Raw genomic sequence first — 27,831 nt, 5'->3', positions numbered from 1 at the left:
TTTTTTTTAATTATACATTTTTTTATATGAAAAATCAAAATCTCAAACAAACATTATTATTTAAATAATTTATAAGGATTAAAAATTCAAAACAGATTCTTGCCACAGTATTTTTAAATAGTGTAAATTTTAAATGAAGAAAAAATGTAGCAATGTCACACATATATTATATATATACATTTATATATTTTTTGAACTATCATCATTCATTTGTCCATGCATTTTACGCAGAGTACATGCAAAAAGACTATAATTCATTTAAAATTATGGCATTAAATGTACCGTGAGAATATTCTTGTTTTATTAACTCTTAAAAAATAATAATGTTTGCTTTTTAAAACATTCCTTTTATTTTCATCAATGACCGAAGCATTAACACATTAACTTTAAAATTACACGTAAATAATCACCTTCTTAGTAACATCTTTACCATTTTGACCATTTGGTCATGCCATAGAGAGAACTTTTTTGATTATACAAGCAAAGTCAACTTCAAATTCAAACTGTTATTAAATAAAAAATTAGATTAATCATAACTTTCAAGTAAATTCACATTCACTATATACACCAACAAATAAATTAACATAAAACATTATTACAAAAATTGTACAACAATTAAAAACTCTGTCGTCGTTTATCCTTTTTAAAAAATACATCTGTCTCTCTCTCCACTAGATTCACAAATTAAATAATATATCCATTACTCATAAATAATTACAGTTTACTACATATTCTATTAAATTAAAAACTATGTAGAAGGAGGAATGATATGTTTAATGAATTGGCACGTAAAATAATTCATCCATATTTGCATCACTCTTTTTCATTTGTAAATATCTATTCCCCCCCCTCATTTTAATTATGCCAACGTATGGATAAGATTTACAATCAATATACTCGATATACAATTTTCTCAAAAATGTTTAATACCTTTCTTTTGTAAATTTTAATCGTGGCTTTTTAAACTGTCTCCAAAAAGTTACCAAGATAGATGAAATGCAAAAAGTCAAATCTTAAACTACAAATGAAATTTCCTTCAAGATATGGGAACAAAGAATTCAGAGATCATTGAACAAAGTAGTGTTTAGATAAAAACTTTCTGAATGCATGATTTAACTTCTGATCCAAATCTTTAGAAGGAAGCAAAATCAATAATGGATGGGTATAAAAACTTTTCCCACCAAATAGCTTTGAATAGATTTAAATTTTGACTCGTTACATTTTAAACTATCACAATCGGTCTCATTTTAATTTACTCAAATTTGAACCTTTTCTTTAAATAAACAGGCTCTAAAATAAATTTCCAGTAAAGTGACTACAGAATCGATTGCCATTATTTTTTTTTGTTTTTCATTTTTTTCTGTTTTTTTTTTGGCAAAAAGTCGTAACACGGAAGCAATTTATATCATCTACTCTACAGTACTGTAAGAGGAACATGTAAAAGGAGGCACCAAGGTAGTTCGACTGCAGAAGTGCAGAGTGGGTCGCTCGTCTGTCCCTGCACACGTCTTGCATAAATCACTAGAACATATATAAAGAATGCTTACGCTATACGTCGGTTTCGTAATCGCCATTTTCTTCTCCGATGCAGTCACACATAGCACCTTTACTTGTTTCGGTTACCCACATTTTGTATAGCGTAACTAGTAAATTTTTCTTATTCGTTCAAAATAAACAGTGATAAAGGATTCACAACTACTCCTATTACTTTATTATTATTAAATTTTTTTTTGAATGAAAATAGTATGGAGCAGCTCTCGATTATAATATGATGCTATATTCCAAGATCATTCTATTCATTCGGTTTAAAACATCATAGCAGCAAATATTGTGGAAATCAGAAAAGACTACCCACAGCATCTAAAAAGCTAATTCTAGCAAAAATACTGATGACTTCAAATTACATTGCAAAAACCTGAATTTTTTTAATCTTTTCTCTAGAGCACACATATTTAATCATGACTAGAGAGGTATTACAGACTGATATTGCAGATGAGTTAAAGCTAAAACTCAGCCTACAGCATATAAGAAGAAATAAATACCAATTTTTTTTTCTTAATTAGCAGTTCAACATAGATGATTTCTTCCTTACTGAGCTGGAAAACCAATTGCTTGACTCAGTTTAGTTTCTTTTCAAAATGAGGTCAACTTCTCTCTCTGTTTTTTTTGCTTTACAAGTTACTTTTTTCCCCTCACTGCGTAATTATTTGTATAAAAGAGAACGTTCCTGAGCCAGTAAATTAATAATAAACATGAGGCAACATTTCTACAGTTCAGAAATACCGTGGTCCACATTAATGTTGCAAAAAATTAATCTATTCAAGTTTTTTTCTTTTCAAATATACACTGGAGTATCTTGACCAGTTAGTAGCCGAAACATTGATGTGGGCATTGTTTTCATGTGAATCTAAAAAATCATGCATTTTATTAAAATCTTGAAAGTTTTTTGACCATTACTGATTATCAAATGTTAAGAGTTTAGATTGAAAAGCAATAAGACTTGTGAATAACTTAAAAATATCTAAAATGAGAAAAATCTCTTACCTCGCCAATAGACGTTGCAAGTAAATGAACGATTTTTTCGTGTGGTACAGCAACGACACTCTGTCCATTAATTTCAATTATTCTGTGACCTACACGTACACCACCCCTTTCTGCTATACCTCCACGAAGTAAACTACATATCTGAGTACAAACAATAATTATATTAAAATTAAATGTTAAAAAAAAAAAAAAAAAATCACACAAAAGGAATCTGTTAATATATGTTAAATCAGTGTTTAATAAATAAAATTACTCAAAGATTAAAATAAAATAAAGTGATTGTAAAGAGTCAAAGTCCAATCATTATTTTATGTTTTGGGTGTTATTTTTAGTTAAAGTTATTTTCTTTTTGGGATCTTTTTTAGCACATTTTGGAGGTTTCTTAGGAGTCTGTCCTAACTTCAAAAATATAAATATACTAATTTACATCAGTGACCAATCCCGTGATGCTCGGACATGTAAATAGGACAATGCAGAGTTACACTGATACAGATAAAAGACACAAGGTGTAGGTCCCAACAACAACCTTCTGGCATTCTTTGATAAGTGATCAGCTTATAAGAAGCATATTCTTTGTTTAATCATTATATGAAAAAGAATTTTTTTTTTTTTGAAATATTTGAAATATACATATACCTATTACTAATTCTTGTTATAATCATTGTTGTTATATATTAGATTGAACAGTATTATTTATATATAAAATAAAAATTCACAACAACACAAGGGTGATTCAAAAAGTAAGGTAACAAGAGCTCTCACAGGTGTCATATTCCTCCTCTTGTTCATATTTCCCATTAGGGCAAGCAGAAGACCGCAGCTTTATCACACAGGCATTAGAAGGTGCAAATGTTATGGCAGACTCTTGCAATATCATTTTGAAAATGGCTGCACTCACAGAAACGTGGTCAAACGTCGAAGTGCATAGTGTGATTCGGTCTGAAGGGCAACTCACCAGTAGCAATTCGTCAACTTGTTGAGGTGTATGGTGGTAATGTCATGTCACAAAAACAGATGTGGGTTTGGTGCACTGAGTTCAATAAAGGCAGGACAGATGTGCAAACTGAATTTTTACGGTGCTTCAAGTGGGAGGTACTGGAATATCCTCCCTACAGCCCCAACCTGGCACCCTGTGATTTCCATCTCTTCAGACCATTGGAATTGCCTACCACCCAAATGCTTCTTCAAACTGATATGGAAGTTCAGCAAGCCATCATGGTGTGGCTGAAGGGACTTAGCACAGATTTCTTCTCTGTTGGCATCAATGCCTTGGTATATTGATGGAATAAATGTTTGGACAAGTATGGTGACTATGTTGAAAAATAATATGTACCAGTGCCATAATTATCTGTATCACTATATCTGCCTGTGAAATAAAATTTGTACAGGAGAGTTCTTGTTACCTACTTTTTGAATCACCCTCATATATAAGTGTTAATAGGAAGCAAAATATAAAGATCGAAAATAAGTCCAGGCCAGCTACTTAATTTGAACCCTAAATTGTGTAATCCCGCCTTTTGTATCGCATGGTACGTTACATGATTTCATTAAGGTTATATAGCTAGCTGGTTATATACCATTTTCATTTCAAGTGGATCTAATTGTCAAATGGAATACCCAGCACAATGAAAGATGGATAGCATGGATTCGGATGTCTTCCATGATAAATTTTGGTGTCCAAACTGGATTCAAATCCAGAGCCTATTGATAGTGGGCTTACTTTGCTATGCAGATTGTTGTTATTCTTTTCAAGGATTAAAATGTTGGCCAACTGAGAATGTAATATGTAGATCTAGATATACCAAATATAGTGACTAACTTCTATTTTAATGTTATTTATAATTACTGTTCAAATTTTTTTGATCCTTCAAAATATTTTAAATAAAGTTATACAATTTTACATATTTAATAACTTGATAAACAAACAGCAGCAGTAACTTATGATTTGATTTAGGTTAAACATTGAGTTGGTCAAGTTATTTTATGAACAATGTCTTGCAATATCTAAAGTTAGTATTTTGCAATAATAATTCCTTTTTAATCTTTTGTTTTGTGTATGAATTTTAAATTTATCTTAATTCTAATAATTTCTTCATATTTCTTTTGTTAACTGATTCATATGACTCCATTTTCACTTAACCTGTTTAAGTTAAAACTCTTATTTTAGGATTGAAGATAAGATTTATTTTAGATAAATATTGCTGAAAATGTAAGTTCCAGCTACAGATCCATTGAAATTCAAACAAAATATTAAATAGAAAATGTAGAACATGCCCCAATCTGTTCAGGACAGACTGGGCATGTTCTATATTTTCCATTTTCTATCAAAACATTTCAAATCAACAAAAGTTAGACTGACATGCATAGTCTGCATCACAGATAGCTGTTAACTAGCTGCATATTCCTGACATTGCTTAGGCTTTTGAGGGAGTGAGGGATTAGTGAGGTTGGGAGAGGGTGACAAAAAACAATGGTCTTAGTAACTAAAATATATATTTATTGACCTCAGTATTTATAATAATGAAACTAGCTCTAGCAAATTTTTGTTTTTGCAAAGTTAAACATGTTGGGATCTCCTCATTCCCTGTTATCTTGTAGACTTAAGTACATTAGCAAATGTACTTAACTTTGTACATTTGCTACTTCATCATGCTTGAATCATTGCACCTTTCTCAAATCTCTCTTCAGTGGCATCATCTACAGCAGGATAAGAGCTTCAATTTGATACCCAAACTGTATTTTTAGCCCCAGCAGTTTACTCAAATTAAGTTGGATAAACAAACTCTCAATTAATATATAGGTTCTCTATGTTCTGTTTAAAAGTTAATGGATCTGTAGCTGGAATTTAAACAGATTAAACAAAGCAAAACTCTGTGAAAATGTTAACTTTAACACTGTTTTAGGAGTCAGATTAAGGAATTAATTTTTTTTTTATAATAATAGTAATAATAATAATAATTATTATATTTTGTATTGTTTCTAAAGTAATACAAAGTATTACTTTTTTTGAATTTTGTTTAAGTCAGTTAAAATCAAATAAATGTTATTAAATGCTTGAATCAGATTACTACTTACCACACCATTTTGAACACTAAATCCTAACTGATATTTTGTATCTGGTCGTTTTATTCGAACTTCCACTACTGGTGCACAAGGCACTACGGTCAGTTTTACAACTGTCTGATTCTTTGTATTCTATTTAAAGAAAAGAAAAAAAAATCAACATCATGCTTAATATGTAATAGAATACATTTAAATTGATTTTAGACTCTTGAAATTTTAATCTTCTAAATAACTTCATGAGGAAATATTCAGTAAAATATCAAGTAGAATCAAACTTAATGTTACCTTAATATAATTCTGACATGTAGATAATGGCAAACCCACTAAACTAATTCCATTGATAGCTATGATTTGATCCCCAATGTTTAATTGACCACAACGTGCACCTGGTCCATTGTGTGCCATGTTAGCAATGACTACAGTTGGCAGCATGGAACCCCATCCAGATTCTACAATCACCATTCCGAGAATTTCTCCCTTTTGCTTAGGTACGACCACCTAAATAGCAAATAATTTTTAAGTGTTAATATTAAATTCCATTTTATAATTTAATTAGCATTTAATTAAATCTATATTTTAGAAATAAAAAATTTTTCAACAACTTTACTACACATAAGATGAATTTAAAAAATGAGTTATCTCTAAAAATTGTAACTGATTTCCAGGAAGTGGAAGAAAGAAAAACAGGTCTACAAATCAAATAAGGCAATAAATTAACTACCTATGACTGCTGAGAAACATTTATTTCAGATGCATAAAAATAAATAAGGCAATTTCCTATAATGAACTCTTATACACTAAATCAAATCACTTGTCCATCAGGAAGCATTTTCCACCTCTTAATTAGCAGAGATAAGCTAATCAGAATAACTATTTAAAATGGCTGCCAGGTCAAAGAAAAGAAAACAAGTAACTAACGGTCATCCAATTTTGAAATGACCTACAGAACATAACCGTTACATGAAGCGCCCCTTGGTGGCTGACTATAATCAAATAACTTGCACAGTAAAACATAATTAAACCCATTAACAATCTAAACATGGAATGAATTGAAATTGGAATTGGAACATGGAATGAATCTATATGCATGTGTAAATGTGTAATGCGAATTAAATTCTTCGGAAATAAGCCTAATAAAATTTTAAAGACCGTTGTAACTGAAGAATGTGTCTATTGTTTGACATTTATTACACATATAGGGTAAATTTAAGGAAAAATAATTATATCAAAACACCAACTTAAAATTTAAAAATATTTGTTGTTGTAAACATACTGATTAATATTTTTTAACAAAGTCTCAAATGTATTACATATAATATATATGTAGATATAGTACATGCTGTATATATATATATATATATATGTATTTAATGTATTTACCACATACAATCTGTATTTAATACTGTTTTAATTTCTATGTATAACACCTTAACTATACATGTGATATTTCATTGTAATAAAAATCTATACAAGATAATTACTGTTTTAAAAGAGCCGCACAAAAACATTGAGTGGACCGCACGTGGCCCACGGGCTGGACATCGCTGCACTAAATGAAACAAAAGCTTGAAGAAAGTGTAAAAGAATGCTTTTTAATATGCCTATTATAGATGTGATTACAAACTGGAATGTAACTTGTGACTTCTTCCACACATCATTTTGTAAAAACATATTGAGTTTCTGGAATGTAAAAAAAATTTTTCCTATATAAACACTGGTTGAAAAGTGTTTTGAGATTGGCACACATTCTATTTGGGTATTAAAAATCAAAAAATGTTCTACCAAGATGATGTTAACTTTTACTGTTGTGAAAAAAATGCAAATAGTTTTTTTGTTTTTTTTACTTTTTTTTAAAAAAGAATAAATGCTATTTTTATGCAACTTATTGGGCTGCAATTTGAAAAAATGTAACCTATAAATTCCCACTGTCATCCATCCATATTTCCTTAGGCCCACCAGTGGCCAAGTGGTCTTTGTACCCTGAACACTAGGAGGTCAGTCATGGGTTCACACCTCGCTTGGACGGGCTGGCCATGTGGAGTTTTCTGGGTTTTCTCCATGTCTGTAACACCTAAATAGGGGCCAGTTTCCCTTAAAAGACCTCCCGGAAAGCATCCCTCCTAGGCAGATCACCCAAGTATTGTATTGCCATAACTTAACAAACAACAACCATCTTTCCTTAATCTTGAGAACAAAGTTACATACATGAAAGACAAGACTAGATATGAAAATTGGGGTCTCTTGCTCCTAAATTAACTATTGGGTTGAGTCATAAGTTCAGTTTACGGGTAGATCAAATACTTGCAAGATGATGTGTCCCTTCAAATGAGTGAGACTAATTGCTAATAATCACCAATAAATGTAAATTTGAACATTAAAGTGTCAATAATGTAGTAAAATATTGTTTTTGAATTCATTTAATATGAGACATTTGAACGTGCACATACACAATATCATGTTGTGGGAGTTTAAACTTAATAATAATGCTACAAAACCGACAAAAAAGAGATTTGTAATGTCTACAGCAGTGGAGTAATTTCAAACAGAGCAGTTTGAAAGTGGTTTACAAAATTCCGAACTGGTGATTTGTCCTGAAATGATTCAGAAAGACCAGGCTGCTTCTCAGACTTTGATGATGATGTTTTAAAGGTCCCGATTGAGCAGAACCCATGGTGAACAACACGGGAGTTAGCAGAGAAGCAGCACACATCACAGTCAACCATCAGTTTTGTCACCTCCAAAAATCTAGGAAAAGTGAGCAAGCTGGGAGTTCGGGTTCCACATAATGTTGGTGAACGAAATACACTTGATAGCTGCTGCTTTGTTTTCTTGGCATAAAGGGAAACCTTTTTTGGCTAAAATTGTTATAGGTGATGAAAAGTGGATCACATACAAAAATGTCATTCAAAAAATACAACGAGTTGACAAAGATGATTAGCCTCAACTGTACCCCCAGCCCAGTGTACATGGAATAAAAATTTTGTTATGAGTGGTATGGTGGGATCATTAAGGAATTATCCATTTCGAGTTGTTGCCATGCAATGAAACTGTTACTGTCAATGTGTACTTTCAACAGTTAAAGCAGCTTTGGCTAAAACTTCAAGAAAGCATCCTGCGCTTGTTAACAGAAAAAAAAAAATCACCTTATTGCATGACAATGCAAGGCTGCACACAGCAAAGATTACACAAGAAAAAATTTTGGAAAATTTTTTAAAAACTTGGCCAATGGTATTTACAATTTATAAAAACATAAAATGTCACAAACATACAAAAATATTTTGTTTCCATTTTCACTTCCATCGTTTCAGCCAGCAACAGTCCAAAAACAATTTTCACACACAGAGACGACCTTTCATCGGGGCTACGCCCCTTGATAAAAAAAAGAAATTTTGGAGTTTGCCTCATCCACCATATTCACCTGGCACCAATAGATTTTCATCTTTTCCAGGCACTGCAGAATGCTTTACAATGGCAACACTTCCAAAATGATGACCAGGTTCAGGAGTTTTTTGATTCAAAACTACCAGAATTTTATTCAAGGGGATTTCCCAAAAAATGGCAAAAATTATCAATAACGACTATGAATATGTATTAGATTAAAGTCTATTATTGTACTGTACATTTTATTAACAAATAAATTTTGATTTAGAAAATCGAACTTATTTATGACTCAACCTGATATATATGAACTTCCAATGCAAACAGAAAGTCACGTTATTTCAATTCAAAACTTTTCCCTGGAAAGCAGCTAATAGATAACTGGCATGACTCTATTGTTAAAGGAAAAGTATGATGTACAGGACAAGCCTCTACTAATTTGAGGTGGAGGGCTTATATTTTAAATTAAATAAATTAAAAATTGCAGCCTGTTATAAAATCTGCTATGATGTAATTTTTATTAAAATTAAAGAAATAACTGTGTGTGAATTTGACAAACCTATTCAAACAGAAATGGTAATTAACAAAAAAATGTTTAAGTTTGTTTAAAGATAACATATTTCCTATTAGATAAAAACTTTACTTTTACATGACAGATATAACTGTAAGAAGAAAGATACAGGTATCCTGTTCAAATTTATGTAGTTTTAAATGTCTCTATAAAATGAAGTTATGAAGATATTTTAATGAAATGTCTGTCAAAAAGTCAGCCAATACTTTCAAGTTTCATAGGCACATGATCAAAATACCCACCACTGACTTGTGTTGGTGTCGCGTGTTCCATAGAAGGAAAATGGCAACACTGTAAGAGAAAGTGCAGACTGTAGCATGGTTCTGCAAATTCATATCAATTGTGCTAGTGGAATGAGAGTTTTGCCACGTCTACAATAAGCCATCTCCCAATCCTAAGTTCATGTGTGAGTGGCACAAAGTTTCTGGCTACAGGATCCACGTGTAAGAGTCATGGAGGAGATCAATCTATTTTCAAGGGTCAAATGGAAGTATATTTGTCTGAAGTCCAAGAAAGTCCATTTGCAAAGCCTTTTTCAAACTTAGCAATACAGAGTTCAAGCATTTGTATGATCTTGCATAAGTGATTGTGGCTATATGTACACAAAATGCAAGTCTTACAGCAAATTAATCCTGATAACAAACCTAAATGCAATCTTTGCCATTAACATTCTAAACCATATTAATGAAAACCTACAGTTTTTGGACCAGGCAATGTTCTCAAATAAGATGACCTTTCACCTGTCTGGAAATGTCAACCACCATGGTAATGGTACACATTTGGAGATCCAAAAATTTGCATTTCATACAGGAACACATCAGAGAGAGATCCAAGTTAAATGTTTGATGTGGGTTAATGAAGATGGGGATAACTGAATTGTTCTTCAGTGAGGATAATATTAATCAATACAACTACTATGATATGTTGGAGAATTTTTTTTCCTGCAAATTGAAAACTTGCATCCAATCATCATCTTCCGACACAATGGAACCCCTCCACACTGGAGTTTAGAGGTACACTCAAGCCTTGGACACAATTTTTCCAGATTAGATTGGCCAAGATGGCCCCATTCCTTGGCCCCTCAATCTCCTGACATTACCCCTTTAGACTTTTTTCTTTGGGGCTAAGTGAAGGATCAGGTTTATGCCATATAAATGCCAAACATGCCAGGTCTTCATACCCATATTGTGGATGCCATTAACAGCATGACACCTGACATGTTGGATTGGACATGGACTGAAAACAAATATAGAATGGATATCCTATGTGCATGTCATAGGGGCACACATAAAGTGCACTGATTTTATGGAAGTAAATTTTTGAAATGTGCTTTCTATTAAACCTATTCACACTTTGGTACTCATGCCTGGATTTTCAAAATTATTACTGAAGACTAGGAAAGGTCAAGCAGATCACCTAGTATAACTTAATACAGTGATTCTCAACCTTTCTTGTTGATGTTAGCCCATTAGTTGTTTCTCAAGTACCCCTTATATTTTTATATGTAAATTTTGTAATTACTGCGTTGGATGTATACAGCCCTTACAACCGAGTACCATAAAAAAAACTCTAACTAACTAACTATAACTAAAAGTGAATTACTTATTTTACGTAAATAATAAATTTAATCAGGTACATACATTTATTTATTATTATTTGATAAATATATTATAGAATATCACAGAAGTCATTTCAATACATGAATAAATTACATTTCCTAAAAATAAATAATTATAAGTAACGATAAACAAAATTTAAATTATTCTACAATAATTTATAACAAAATTTAATGGAATATTTGTTGCAATAAATCTTCAGCAATTTTTTCAAAATTTGGTTCCCACGTTGTTAACTGACAACAAATGTCTGCTGATGTGTCAAGCCTGTTTCTTTTTTTAGTTTTTGTGTCACAGTATTTGGCAAACCTGCATTCTCACAAATACATTGTTACAAATGGTAAAAGTTTTCTTATAGCTTTATCGGCTATGTTTGGATAAGCTTTCACTACACCAGCCCGAAATGACGATAAAGACACAGTAGAAAACATTTCTTTACATGTCGTGTCAGTAGGAATGTCAATCAGTTGCTCTTCTCCTTTTGCGACAAGCTTTTTTATTTGTAGAAAAAGTATTTACTATCCACATATAATTTTCAATTTCATTATCGTCAGGAAAATAACTGTTAAATGAAGTCAACAGATCCTCAAGATGCGGAATTATAGCTTTTTTTAAATCGGTATCAACAAGAATCTTCTTTTCTAAAAGATAAGAACTCAATTTATCAAAAATTTCAAATTCTCCTGCCTTACATCTTTTCTTCCACATTGAAATTTTCATCTTAAATGCAGAAATTTTGTCTTTAGCAGTGAAAATATTATTATTTTTGCCTTGCAATGATAGATTTAATGCGTTAAGTTTATCAAATATGTCACACAAACATGCTAACCTTGTAAAGTGTAGTCGGAAATCATAAAATCAATGTATAGTTGTGTTTTTTCCTTAGTTGATTTCTTCTGAGCTTCACTCTTGCGTTCATTTAAAAATGCTAATACTTCAGAACGTAATTCATATATCCACGTCAATACTTTTTCTTGGCTCAACCAACGTACTTCTGTATAAAATAGTAGACAGTCGTAATCACTACCCATTTCAGTACAAATCTGCCTCAGAAGTCTAGTATTTAACAAACTTTTTTTTTTACAAAGTTAACTATATTTGTTAGTGCCTTAAAAATGTCTTTTAAAGGCCAAGGAATGTTTTTTACCACTAAATTTTCTCTGTGAAGAATACAGTGGCGACTTAAACAAGATGGATGTGCCACTTCTTTAATCCTTACAACTACACCAGAAATTGGACCTTGCATAGCTTTAGTCCATCAGTGCAGATGTTGATGCACTTTTTCCAATCTATTTCATTACTTCAAATGAAATCAATTTTATTGAAAATATCACAACCTGTAGTTGTATTTTTTAGGTCATCACACATTAACAAATCTTCGCAAAGCTCATCATTGTACTGATATTTCACAAAAACTAAAAGTACTGCCAATCCACTGACATCGGTGCTTTCCTCTAACTGTAATGAACTGTGAAATAGGCAGACAACTTGATTCTCCGCAGAAGTTCATTAAGAAGATCGTTTGCACAAAGTGCAATTCGCCTTTTTACAGTATCATTAAAAAGTGGCAACTATTTTATATTTGTCACTTCTCTAGGACTGAATAGTGTTTGACAAATGTCAATGACACAAGGTTTTATTAAATTTTCACCAATAGTATGAGCTTCACCTTGCCGAACAATACAATAACTAACTTTCAATGAAGCTTGTAATAATTCTTTGCGAGGGGTTGTATATGTTGATTTCATTAATTCAGACTTACATATTTTTTTTCCTTTAAAATAACTATTTAAATAAGTGGTTTATCTTTAAAATTGGAATGAGCATTTTCTAAATGTCTTTTTTATCAGAGAGGGTTTCATTGAGTTGTTGCTAAACATTTGCTCACATATTAAACATAAAGTCAATTGATTTGATTCCTTGCAGCAGAAATAAAAACCAAAATTTAAATATTCAGTTTGATAGGAACGGCATTTTGATGAATTTTTGGATGCAAGAAATTGACTGCTAGTACTTGCGGTTGGTATATCACATTTTTGTAATTTTGGTTCAGATTGCTCGAAATTTTCAGATTGTTTACTGGTAGTTCTTTTTCCTTCTTTTATCACAAACTTATCCATAATTGTATTTTTTGGATTGAAACTCTAAAATATAAAATTTTGTTTTAGGAAAAATTATTGATTCACCTCGAAATAACAATAAAAAACATTATTTTTTAGCAAAAACTACAGAGAGAAAACTTATTAAAAAGACAACGCACAAGTAACTCTCATATGTTGTCAGGCACACTATACCCTTTGTGCAGCCATTTTGGTCAACTCATAAGCCACGTATATTTACTGGCACAAGCAAACACAAACTAAAAACGAGCCCTAAAAAAGATCCCACACCTAACAAAGAATTAATTAAATAGAGATTATAATTGTGTACTACCTTGAAAGTAATGGCTGCGAATTTATAACGTGCAGAACAATATAAGAATCTTTCAATTCTTGTAACAAACGTAACGTCTAAATTTGCTAAATATCAAGTAATGTATGCATGCAGCGACACACATTGCATGGTGGGGGTACAATCTAGGCTTTGTTATTCCTAATACCAGTAGTCCAGTAAAAACATGAAAAACCCCTATCTCATTGAGCAATAATTTTAGAATAGAAAAAAAAATTTTTCTATTCTAAAATTAATACTCAGTTAAACCGTAATTTTACTAGACTACAGGTTCACTGGGCACTAACGGCACAAATAGACAGGCAAATCAGATTGATAAACAAGTTAATTTAAATTTAATTTGTATACTAGTACTTTTTATCAATTAACAGGCCTTATTATCCTGGAAAATATGGATGCAGATATTTAGTCTTACAGATCAAAAATAATGTTTTTTATTTAGTTCACCTGAACACACACACTTTAAACTTGTGTTTTGGACTTGTTCGTCCCTCCTCAGCAGGCCTTTAAACGACACTTTAAATTTTGTATTTCTAAACTTCTTTACATTTCCAATTAAAACTAGGATCCACAGCAACCATACAATTTGATGCATTCTTCTTTTTGTTTATTCTTTTCTACTTAATTTCTATTCTAATTCTTTCCCATCTCATGAAGAGGGAAAGAATTAAAAGGCCTGCTGAGAAGGGACAAACAAGTCCGAAACACAAGTTTAAAGTGTGTGTGTTCAGGTGAACTAAATAAAAAACATTATTTTTGATCTGTAAGACTAAATATCTGCATCCACATTTTCCAGTATAATAAGTCCTGTTAATATATAAAAAGTACTAGTATACAAATTAAATTTAAATTAAGATAGTAAGGACACAAAGGCAGGATAAACAAGTTGTTTGGACTGTTAAAAGGAAAATCAGTGTTCATACTGTAATATTTTAAAGCAAGTTTTTGTCATTTCTTGTTTCTTGTGTTAATAATTTACAGCAAATTGATTAACATATGCCATTTTATAATGAAAGTTGGATGTACGCCTTCGATTTACGCTCATACTCCTAGGGGTATATGTACACGAACCCCTGGTTGAGAACCACTGACTTAATATTTACAAAGGCTATATCATAAAATGTGTCTTTTCAGTCATATAATGTTATATTTTTATTGAATTAAACAAAATAAATATAAATGTTATTTGATTCTGGATGAAAGAAATGTACACATTTTTTACCATAAAATTGACCTTTTTAGTACTGTATATTTTATATATTGCATCACATAAAAAAAGGTTTTATTCTGCTTATGCAAAATGTAGACCAAATATATATTAAGATCTCTTAAAAATTAAGATCATGTATAATATATATATATATATCCTTTAATTAAGACTAGGTTTACGTAAGTCTTAGATCCACCCAATTTGATGCCATGGAAAACTACTGCATGCACATTCAATGCACTGTAGCATACTTTTTCTACTTTATCATGCTATTGGTACATCCCCAAAATTCCTCATGAGCAAACAGATCATTCACTGTCATACTCTGACTTAAAATGTTAGCCTAGTATGTATAAAACAATTCTACAGTTATTCATTCATTTTATCCAGTACATCATTCTTTAGAAGAATTTAACAAATATCTCCGATTTAAAAATTTTCCTGGGATTATCACCTCTAATGTATTTTCCCCCATGATATACAAATAGGTAAATTTCCTCTATTCCTTTCTTGGGCCTCTACCTTCACCCTCATAAAAAGTGACACTTTGCCACTGGTGTGTACTACTAATTGCCCTGAGAAATATCCATTCCATGCTCCACTACTGCAGTAGTGGTCTTCCATTTTCAGATGTCCAATTGATTTGTGACTGGTTTCACAGCAAAAGTTCCAGTCATCTCAAAATGCAAAAATCACTTTCTTAAGACTCCCAATAGTCAAAAAGTCTACAAAGCTTCCTGTAAGTGTTAAAATTCCTTAAGTGCTGAGCTGGCATTACTGTTTCATTGATAGAAGAGTTTAACAAGTAATGTACATTCAGACAAGTGAGCCCAATGACTGCTTACATGTCAAAGAATTGTGAAGAATGTGTTGTGACTCCTTTTCTATCTGAAGTTCATTAGAAAACATACATAATAAGGATATTAAGGGAACAGCAATGCCAAATTTTACCCTAGTAATAAAATGTTAAATTAAAATTTTTTCAGAAAAATCAATACTGCTTACTTAGGACAATGTATGTATGAAATTCAGTTGAGATTTGTTCAATAGTTCTTTCTATAGAAGAAAGCTCTAAACACTTTAATTATGATCGTTCTACACACACACAAATATTTATTTGATTCCATTTGTACATATGGTACAAATAGGAATCAACTGTATTTATTTATCATTAACATTTGGTGTTGATAACTTCTGATATATCAGAATAATTGAAATGGGGATGTTACAAAGTACTAACACATTATAAACTATGACTGTTTCTGATGGACAAAATTAGTACTAAACAGGATTACAATGGATTAAATCAGCATAGATAAGGCATGGAAAGTTCATCCCCTTATATAGTGTAAAATATAAAACTAAGTTAGTTTTTAATAAGCTTAAACAATATTTAGATGTTTTGTCAATAACTCAAAAAAAAAAAAAAAAAAAAAAAAAAATACCTCCTTTTGTTTTTCTTTTTTGAAAACATTTCTAATTCATTTCCAAATATTTCTTGAGAATTTAATACTTCTTGGTAATCCATTTCTTTTACAAAACTACTATCTTCGATGCCATTTGCTTTAAGGAATTCCATGTATGCAACTTGAAATGCTTGTCCTATTGACTGAGCAATAAACTGAGCCTAAAAAATAAAAATTATGAAATTTATGACAAATTCATTAACTAAACTTATTACAGAATATTTTTAAACTGAATACATTTTAAAACAAAAACTGAAACAGGCTTGCAGTATCTGTAGTAATAGATAATAAATGCTTTTGTTACTTATTTTAAAGTTTGAAAATGCCTACATACCAACTTCATCACGCAAATTAAAGCACCAATACTTCATTTAAAATTTTAGAAATAAAATGTTTCTATAATTAATTCTTCTCCCTTAAGCTATATTACCTCATCATTAAGTTATAAATCATTTAGCAATTACAGTCAAAAAATAATCAAATGATACAGCTAGATTCTTATTGGATTACAATAGAGTTAATTTATTTAATGAGATATTAAGCAATTTTATGTTTAGACAAATTATTCTATAGGAAAAGATCAGTCCAGAGTGAAACTTGATCCTCAACTCCTGCTTTCCTGTGCAGACATATCAGTTATGCTACATATTACTTTTGGGGTATTACTTGATTCCAGTCAATTATGGATTTAGTACTTATAGATGGTATTTGATAAGTACGAGCATATTCTGATTATGTAGAGGCACTTACTCTTGGCAAATCCTGTGGTCTACAACCATGTGGCCTCTTTTGGATTTTTACTATGGTGATTTAATCCAAAATAGCCTATGTTGCCTAACTTTGGTGGCCTAGGATGCTTCGTAAAGGTGTCGGATAGGGTTTCTAAGTTTGCAGCATACTGAAAGCCTTGCTATTAATAGGGCCACGTCTATTACCCCAGATTCTATTGAGGTTCTATTGGGTCTTTTATACCTGTTTATGTAAGCTGAAGTAAAGACAGCCCTCTACAGCAGAGTTTTCCATCTTTTTTGGACTAGTGACATTTTTTGGGCTAGTTTTGAATTTAATAAGATGCCTGAGACACATCATAATTTTTTAAATAAAATACAGTTGATTTTAAAATATTTTGATAATACATTATTTGTTTTTGTAAGTTTAACTAAACACAATTTTACAAATATATTGTGATTCAAATAGTCTCTCTATTTTTTTAATGCTTAAAGAGCTAGTATTAGTCTAAGTTGGCAAGCTGCAACAGTTACATAAGCACCAAAGAGTTGGTATGCCAATATATACATAGATGTACACAACTTTTGTGAGGGAGTATGTAACAATTGGCATTTTAGTGAATACCTCCTTTTCCCTTCAGTTGACCAGCAATAAAGAGAGAAAGATAAAATGAAATTTTAAAAAAGAGCTTATTCAAAATTCTAAAAACTATTTAATATTTCCACGACATGTGTGTTGCAGCACATGGGTTGGGAAACACTGTCTATAGTTTCAAGTGTACTGGTCAACTCATTTCTAGAACAAGTACTGTTGGACATTTGTTTTCCTTTATCACATCCCTCCAAAGCCATCTTTCTAATAGGTTCTGACAAAATGTTGCCTTAGTTGCCTATCTTTAACAGGCTTTGTCTGGTCTCCTTTCCCACTCACCTTTCGTCCACAGGATATAGTCATCCAACTGAGGGTAGCAAAGATGATAGTTGGGGGATGGTCAGACAAGGCTGCCTTGTTCCAATGGGTAAGTTCCCTATTGTGGTTTCAAACAGAGTTGCTAGCTATTATTTGGTGTCTATATACTATTTTACATAATAGTCTTATTAATTAAAAGGACTATCTACATTGTTTCTGACAGTCAGGCTGTCTTAAAGACACCTCTCTTTTCAGATTATTTCAGCATTTGTTTGGGAGTGTGCTATCTTCATCTTAATGAGCTGGCTACCTTTAATAGAATTTTCTTCTCATATGTGTTAGGACACAAAGGCAATGCTGCAAATGTAAGTGCTGAATTACTAGCTAAATTGGGAGCTCTATCTCTTTGAAGGGCCCAAACCAACTCTTAATATTTCTTTAACTGCTCTAGAAAAAGTATTAAAAGATTGGACTAACTCCAATTATTCAATGCAGTGAAGATTAACTCCTGATTTAAAGCAGAGTAAGCCAGTTTTGCCTAGCCACTTGGGGTGAACTAAGAATTTCTTGGCTTTCAACAAGACTCATATTTGATTTTTGGTTGATGATATGAAAGTGACCAAAAACCAGTCATAACCATTTGTGCCAACTAAAACTCCAACATTTTGCAGATCCACTGGGGCAATTCCTATGAATTTCATTTGTGAATGTCAGATCATTGCTCAGGCAGACTTGTTCATCTGTTTTTTTTTTTAAATCCTGGTGACATCCTCAGCTTTATTCCAGAAGTCTGCTGGTTTTTTTTGAGAGAGATTAGATTTCTGAAATAATCTCTCATGGTGAGGTGTATTTGGTTTTTTGGCCCCATTTGTATAATAATAATAATATGCTACCTGGATCTCTGGTCTCTCTTTGCTTGAAACAGAGAAGCAATCAAAAATTAGAAGGTAATGTAGGTTTGAGTCCCACTCTGGACCAATATTTCCTTCTAATATTCTAAATCATAGAATATTCTACATATTTTAATTTATGCCAAATTATTAAATTTAACACAAGATGGCAACGTAATTCCTACATTCGGTCCAAATTGCTCAATATTTTAATTAATGTTCATCATTTGGAAAGTGTATTTAACTAAAAATAGATTCAAACTCACTCATGAATATGAAAAACATTATTGTAATGTTTAGTAATAATAACAAGCAAGAAATACTTAAAAGAAAATCACAGGTTTAAAAATTTTCATAAAAATTAATACTATCATTAATTATATATAAATAAATTTTTAAAATGTATTTTTATATGAAGAATTTAACTTTTACACATACCTCATCTGATTCAAATACATGACAGATCATTTTTGGCATGCGTTTCAACTTTGAATCTCCCAGTTCTTCTGGGTTATTTAATATTCTACGTCTTGCCATAAGAACTACGAGATCGCCGATGTCGGCTATGTATGAAATAGTACGCAAAGAATGATCCATCATAATTTCCTAGATTTAGAAAAATAATACATTAGTATTATTTTATAATAAAATTCAAATCAGAAATTACATTATAAACAATATATAAATATACAACTTCTGTATAATTAAAATTTTATAATGACTACAATTCCATCATTATTTCTGATCACAGTTTATTCTCATAAAAATCAATAAATTTTAATAAAAACATTTAAACAATCTACATTGCCTTAATCTCAGACTAATGGCATAATGTCTGCTGTAATGACAACACCAAAGCAGTGACTTATGTTTGTAAATGTAACTATCAGAAAATCTTTTCATGGGAAAACTTTACTGAAAATAGCAGAGAAATTTTTCAAATCTGCCATTATAGATGCTACAACAAAGCAATTTACACACGTAATATGGCAATTAACATAAGATCTTTATTACCTCTTGAGGTCTTTCAACTGTGTACTCATCTTCCTTGGAAGATTGGCACTAAATTATATAAAGAAAATGTTTACTTGTAAACATTGCTGTTATAGAAGAAAATACGACAGTTATAAAATTCTTTAATGGAATAATATATGTATAATATTAACCCAAATGATGCATTTATCTAATTCTGGTTAAAATGTCGCCTTACTTTAACTTTTTGAATCTTTCACTAATAAAATTTTAAATAAATAACACATTTGACCAAAGCAACTTACATATGTTATTCCATACATTATTTGCATTTTTTACAGTATTTTTCTGTTAAGCACACTTAATAAAAAGGGGAGACTTTTCCAACTAATGGTAGAAATGATTCCTGCAAGACGCAATTGTAATTAAGTATCAACAAACTCACTTCAAGAAAGTTTCTTCACAAAAATAATTTTTGCTTAAAATATTTTAACCGCAGACTTGTCTTCAGAGTCTCTTCACAGTATGAAATAAATCATCTCAAAATTTGAATTGAGATTTGCTTTATCTTTTACTGCAAAACCGAACTCTGAACATGTGCCTGCAAATTCGACGAAAACTTTGCGGCAAAAATTACATTTGAGAAATCTTCGATAAAGAAATTTTGTTGATGTCTGTCTCTGTAATCGGAGTGTGTGTATTTGTAATTTCAGTTTGATGAAATTATGTCCTCTGCTTGCTGTTATTTACATTGTAGTGAAGAGAATAAAGAAATAAATTTTTAATTATTCTAAATACTTTTGGATGTTTTTTCCCTCTTTTTCAAATTACAGAAAAATAATTTCCAAAATGCAACAGAACATTAATTAAAGTTTAGAATATGACTTAAGAGATATACAATGGTTACTGAAGAAAAATTATTTTTTAATGAAAATTTATATTTAAAATTAAGTCTATTATTTTAAATGAAAATGTTTAGTTTGCTTAAAGTAATAGACTTAAGAAAAGCACATGTTTCTCTATAGAATAAGAAAGAATTATTCAAGAAATAATTTAAAACTGTCGTTACATTATGTTCTAGAATTATTCTTTTAGAAATACGAAAATATTTATTTAAATTTTAAATAAATTATTGTTTTGGAACCTAAAAAATTCGATGAAATACATTTTTCTTTCTTATTGGAATATTAAATTCTTAGAATTTTTCATCTCAAAAGAAAAATAAAATCTAATCAAAAGTATTTTACAATGTCCCAATAAAATGCTATACTAATAAATATAAATACCCAATATCTGCAAAAATTATTGTATCTGTATCATTGTACAAAATTTATCAGATCTTTAGGGACTTTAAAGTTTGAGAAATTTCAAATAGTTTTCTTTATTAATATAATTAACCTAACAGCAGTGATAAATAAAATAAATGGAATACTATAATAATAGTTGACATGAAAAAAAATGGCATAATTCAATAATTTTGCTGTAGTTAAAGTTACTTAATTTTAATAATTATTTAAAAATTGCCTGCATATATAATTATATCGTAATCTCGTTCAGTAATGGAATTCAACTGGTTTGCACAGATTCATCAGAACCACTTCCTAAGATACTTTTAGTTTGGCAAAACTGGTTATTAACATTGTACTTGTGATATTTATTTATGCAATTTATCACAAAAATCTGCATTGAGTAAGGCTGCCAACTTTTTAACAGCTGAATGCAGACTGGACTGGAAGAGAAGAGAAAGAATTACACAATAGAGCAATAAGTGTGAGTGAGAACTCATCACTGCTGCAATTGCAATTGATCAACCAATGTTTTCTGCTCAATTCGTGAGTGTGAGTGATAAGTTCTAGATACAAATGTCTGTTTCTGGATCCAAAAAATGCAAGAAATATATTTGATTTTGTGATGGTTTTGCATATCAATATTAATATATTGATTTTTATTTGCTGGACAGTTTTGGGTGAGGAGGGGGTAAGGATTAATCACACAGCTGATGATCCTCAGATAAAAGCAAAACAAAAGAAGATACAAATCAAAAAACATACGGAATTATCTTACTTCACAGTTTATTGTTGCCTTTTTGTCAAGCATATTTAAAGATCTTTTATGAAATATTTTTGTAACCTTTTTTGTTACGTAAGGAAATACTTTAAACCAATTGTTGAATAATGTTGATTTGTTCTAACATCGACTTGGGTATGCACAACTGGTAGACACCAGGAGGTTTAGCCATTTTCAATATTTGTTTTAAGAAGTTATTTTTACTACTACTATTGTTATTTTATATATATATATATTTTTTAGCATGTAGGGTGCTTTGGTGTAAAAAAGATACTGTAAAGATCCTGCACATAAGAAGTTATAAATATTTTTTTTGCACTTAAAATGGTTACTACTACACTAAATTATTTGAATACCATCACTGATCTCATTAAATATGATATCTGTTCAATTTCTTATTTCAAGTATGAGCATAACACATTTATATATTTATAAGCATAACAAACATAGCATGGTGATGTTTTTATATATTTATGTATACAGATGATGCTTCTCAATAGTTTGAACAAATGTCGTCTTGACCAATTTTAAAATTATTATCTAAAAATATTTTTATATCATGAAAATATGTAGAACTCTATAATACACTCAAGACATCATCTTTTTAAAGCTGTAGATTTAGAATATGATGAATGAAACTAAGTTAAATATAAGTAATTAGTAATTATAAACTGTAAAACTAACAAACTTAAAGGGTTTACTTTTTAATGAAAATAAAGTTATCCTTCACTCATCCATTTAAAACAGAAACAGTTCATGACAAATGATTGTAATCAACAAATGATACACATTTCATCAAGCATTTTCATACAATACACGAAATTAAATAATAAAAAATTATTGTGAGGTTAAGATGTTTTTTAAACCAAATATTTTATCTTTACAGAACATTTTAATAATTTTCTTTTTCTGTATTTTGTGTACATAATAGTGTGAAATACACTTATAGAATTTAAATTAACATATATCATAACTATGGATCCACATTCCAACAAGAGAATGTTACTTTTGAACTATCAAAAAGTTATATTTAAATTTATTTTCAATTTCTGCAATAATTAAATTTAAAAATATTAAATAAATATACAGTTTATACGAAACAAAACATAATCCTAAAAGAAATAATATCCAGAGCAAACAAACAGTAGTACATGAGAGCATTTACCTTGTAAAGAATATCTTAACAATTTAAAAAAGAATTTAATGTAAAGAATATCTTAACAATTTAAAAAAGAATTTAATGCATCAAATTGTCAGAGTATATATATATATATAAAGTTTACAGGAAGAATATTTAAGTACAACATTCTCAATAACCAGCAAAATAACTCACAAAAATCTAGCGAATGCTTTTGTCCATCTTCAATGGACGTCATCAGGCTATATTGTTTCATCTTGGAACTGAGTGCGATGCATGTGATCAAAATGCATGCAAATTTCAAATAAGTCATAAAATTTTGAATTTTTTTCACAACATTAATGTTTGTTTCTATATTAGGCTGAGTTAGATAAACAGACTGACATAGACATACACATACACATAGCCTGATGGTGTCCATTTAAGAAGGAAGAAAACATTTGCTGTATTTTTGAGTTACTTTGCTGGTTTACGGTAATTGAGAGTGTAGCATTTGTATTTATAAATAGTACTTAGTGGTTGTCGTTTGGAATATGTAAGATTTGTTTTTACAACTAGAATGAATACATAGAATTTTATATATTCTGCCAATCTTTATAAAATTTAATTCAAAATTTATAATAAAAACATTCAAAAGTTATTAATAAAGATTATGTTAATTGCCATATTAATATAAGACAAGACTTTGATTTATATTTAATTAATTTATCTTAGTTATTTTTTATATTATATACTTTATATTTTAAAGATTATCATAACTCCTAGTTAAAGTCAAATCTTGTTTTTCAGTAAACGAAAAAAAAAAAATTCAAAATGTATTTCATCAAAAAAATAAATAAATAAATAAAATAAAATATTTCGAAAAACAGTACGAATCATTAAGACAGTGATTTATATTATCACGAATTGTCATTCAAATATATGCTCATTGGTGATATCTAGAAATCTAAAAATACAAGTTTACTATACAGAAGTCGAAACATTTTTATTTAAAATTTTTCACTGTTCTTGATACTTTTGTATATTAAAATTTATTCTTACTACATGAATATTTTCCACATTCATTGAATTCCAAGTGAAAGCATACCCAGAATCATGAGTGTCTGCAGAGGGAAAATGAAGAATTCCCCTGGGGATCAAGTAAAATATTCCACAAATTATAATTGTAAAAGTGATTGAGATATGTACCCTTACACTTTTGATCTTAGAATGCTTTGTCTGTCTTTTCTATTGATTCAATACAGAATTCTAATCTAATGTTGGAAAAAAAGCAAAAAAATTAAATAAAAATTTATTGAGTAATTAACATACTCTGAGAACCTATATCCGGTGTGACGAAAAAAAACAAAAGAAAAAGTTCACCACAAACGTTTTCGAACAGCTGCAAGTTAAACTCACAGCAGTTCGAAAACGTTTGTGGTGATCTTTCAAATCCACTAACAAAATCCCTTTCCTGTCTTTTGGGACAGGAAAGGGATTTTGTTAGTGGATTTTATGCTGAGAGTTACAACAATCAATTCTGATGTGTATTGTGTGACCTTGAGAAAACTCCGGCGTGGCCTACTGTATTCCGATATTATTTGATACAATTTCTTCTTTAATTTTCAGGGTAAAGAACTAGAAAGTATGACTTCTATAAAGTAATTATGAATTTCAAGATTTGTAGATTATGCCAAGATATTTTCAGAAATAACTAATCCAAAACATTTCTTTTTATCATTTTACTTAGTAATTAAAAATTTACATAATTAATATGTTCGTACCTAAAGAAAAACAATTATTTGAAATGGCTCTACCGTACTCTGATAAAACATTACCTTCATAGTGATAATGGCAATAAGGAATTATATGAGTTTTAAATTATTGATCTATAGAAAGTTAGAATAGGCATATAGTGAGAAACACAAATTAATGTTACAAAAAAGTTTTAACGATTTTTTTGATTTTTATCACAGTCTCTTAACAACTTAGTGCTAAGTTACATCGAAAGTTGCTGTGCATGAGATTAAAATGCATGCAAATTTCAAGTAAGTCATAAAATTTTGAATTTTTTTTCACAACATTAATGTTTGTTTCTCATCTGCATATTTATAAAAAATTGAAAATGACAAAAAATTTCAGAATTGTCATATAAAATATAACAAATCTAATACATTAATAGAATTTTTAAGTGATTATTCAATTACTTATTACATACCTTTAAATCAGTGTTTAAAACCATTATTTTCTCTGTTGATATAAATAAATCAACTTCTGTATTAGGCTGAGTCTCACCTTCGGGGGCCTGTACAAAGAGTCAAACAGTTAATAGTAATCTAAAGTGAATAATGCATTCTTCCCACTTTTTTATTCATTTCAGAAATCATATTTAAAAAAAAAAAAAAAAAAAAAAAAACAGTTTTTAACATGCAGTTTTGATTTATTATCAAACAGTTATGTTGAAAAATAGGAATATGTATCATATCAAATATGTTTTACAGAATTTAATACAGATATATATATTGAGTGAAACCACATCTGGTGCAGTGACATTTCCAAACATATGGAAGATATTTCCATAAAAAATACTAGTACAAAATTTATCACCACAACCTTTTGATACTGCAAGCAACAAACAATTTTATTTGTACAAAACATTCATCTATACATCGACCTTAGCAATGCAGAGGATACTGCTTTATGTGGTCCCTATTCAAAAGACAAGTGTAAATAACAAAATGAATTTATTACCAAAAGTTAGGTACAAACATGGTTACTTTTTCGACATATTCACTGTGAAAATTGATGCATTTGTCACATCTGTGGACGAGCTTTGCAATCCCCTCTTCATAGAATATTGTTGCCAGTGACTTGAGATGGGCTTTAACGTTGTTTTGATGATTATAATTAGTCTCGAACCTCTGCCCTCCTAGCCACTTTTTCCCAGCTTGGAACTTTTTAAACATCCAGCGTATAGCCCTGATTTAGTGTCGAGTGACTTCCACCTTTTTCCTGAACTGAAAATGTAGCTAGGAGGGCCGAGATTCGAGACTACTTACAATCTTCAAATCAATGTTAAAGCCCATCTCAAGTCACTGGCGACAAAATTCTACGAAGAGGGGATTGCAAAGCTCATCCACAAGGCTTTGTTAAAAAAACTGCTCCCTAAATACAGGCTCTTTTCAAGGCTTGGTATCTAGATCACTACTCTGGAGATATTATAAATGACTTGCTAATTAAATTATCAGACTTTCTTAATCTGTTATAAAATTACCTATATCATTAAAAATTAATTATTGATGATTTGCCAAAATTTTTTAAAGCCCAGACAGTTGGACACATGACGCAAATACCATACATGCAGCAACACTTGTAATGGACAAAGCATCATATTGGTGGGGACAGCTAAATCAGATCATGACAGGGGTAGAAATATATGACAGTTGTATCTACAGTTTGTTTTATCATAAGATGGTCGTAACCTAGGGTTCACCCGTATTTAAAGTATTCAGTTTTTATTTGAAAATAAAACATTTTATACAAAATTAACAAGACAATTGTCTATTAGCAATACAGAAACCTTTTCTGTAATGCTGATAGACAATTATCTTGTTAATTTTGTAACACTGATTGGTGTGGAGTGTTTTTAGATTTTATAACATTTTATAGTTTATAAAATTTAAACTCAATTCAATGAATATTACACATTTTTCATATTTATTAACAACTTCCGATAAATATATACCGTATTTACAAAGATTCATTTATACAAAGTATCTGTGCAGAAAAATGTGTAATGACATTAAACTCATACATAGGATATTGTATGCAACTTACAGGTCTCATATACAATACTGTACATATAACTTTAATGTCATTACAAATTGATCTTATATATATATAAAATATAAAACCATAAAAGAATACATTTATTAAGTGTCACTTACCAATGACTGCAGGTAAGCATGCAAGAAAACCATAATTATGTTAAGAAATTTTAATTCAAAATTAGTACAAAACAACAATATATTTATACAATAATTGTATTTGCAGTTATATTTACTCCAAAAATGTTTAAAATAATTTCTAAGAGTGCATTACCTTTATCCGACTGACAGCTTCCTCGGCTTGCATCATACGAGTGGCTTTAGTCGGCTGGCCTTCGCAAACCAGTTGCGTCGAACCGAGATATCGTGCCCGAAACAAAACTCCTTCAATGAGGACTGCTGGTTCGTGGATCAACACTACAAAACAATTATTTTAATTTAAATAATAGCTAAATATTAATTACTTATAGAATTTTATTGTTTAATAAAATTCCATAGTATATTTTCAATTAAATAAGCCAATATTACTGTCATCAATAATGAATATTAACTTGTAAATTATATTTATGGTTACATTCATAAAGAGAAAGTGTAGTATCATGAGCACATGTTTTTTTATCCAATACTTTTGTAGTAATAATAAAAAAAATTATATTTTGAAAATAATTATTGAGAAAAATCTAAATCAGGTTTTATTCTTTATAAACAAACATTAAATAAAATGATTTGTAAAATCTGATAATGCAAGACTTAGTTAAGCCAAAACTAAAAATTTAAGCGAGTCATACTTTTAATAGGAAGAAAAACAGTTTCTACATTCAATATAGCAAAATAATAAAACAGACAAGTTATAAGTTTAGTCCAGGTTTTTGTGTTTCATTCTTTCACACAAATAAATATAGCAAATGCAATATTAGTTTAGCAAAATAAATTTATGCAAGAAATTATGTAATAAAAATTCACAAAACCTGACACCATCTTTGCATCCTATACTTACTCCAGCACACAGAATTTAATGAAC

General features: G+C 30.1%; 1 protein-coding gene across 1 annotated transcript in view; it reads right to left on the bottom strand.

The window, feature by feature from the left end:
- Nucleotides 1-326: 326 nt before the first annotated feature.
- LOC136970933 (uncharacterized) overlaps nucleotides 327-27,831 on the bottom strand; it is a 138,362-nt gene continuing 110,857 nt past the window's right edge. Inside the window, 9 exon segments of the mRNA XM_067265427.1 lie at nucleotides 327-2,407; nucleotides 2,545-2,685; nucleotides 5,620-5,739; nucleotides 5,893-6,105; nucleotides 16,279-16,301; nucleotides 16,304-16,460; nucleotides 19,266-19,433; nucleotides 25,202-25,288; nucleotides 27,085-27,227. Of these exon segments, the coding sequence (XP_067121528.1) occupies nucleotides 2,336-2,407; nucleotides 2,545-2,685; nucleotides 5,620-5,739; nucleotides 5,893-6,105; nucleotides 16,279-16,301; nucleotides 16,304-16,460; nucleotides 19,266-19,433; nucleotides 25,202-25,288; nucleotides 27,085-27,227 (1,124 nt within the window). The 3' untranslated portion in view covers nucleotides 327-2,335.

The sequence above is a fragment of the Centruroides vittatus genome, unplaced genomic scaffold, assembly GCF_030686945.1.
Source record: "Centruroides vittatus isolate TY-2023 unplaced genomic scaffold, ASM3068694v2 contig_2210, whole genome shotgun sequence".
Classification (NCBI taxonomy): domain Eukaryota; kingdom Metazoa; phylum Arthropoda; class Arachnida; order Scorpiones; family Buthidae; genus Centruroides; species Centruroides vittatus.
Note: the sequence above shows the minus strand (reverse complement) of the source record. Positions and strands in the feature narration are given on the sequence as shown.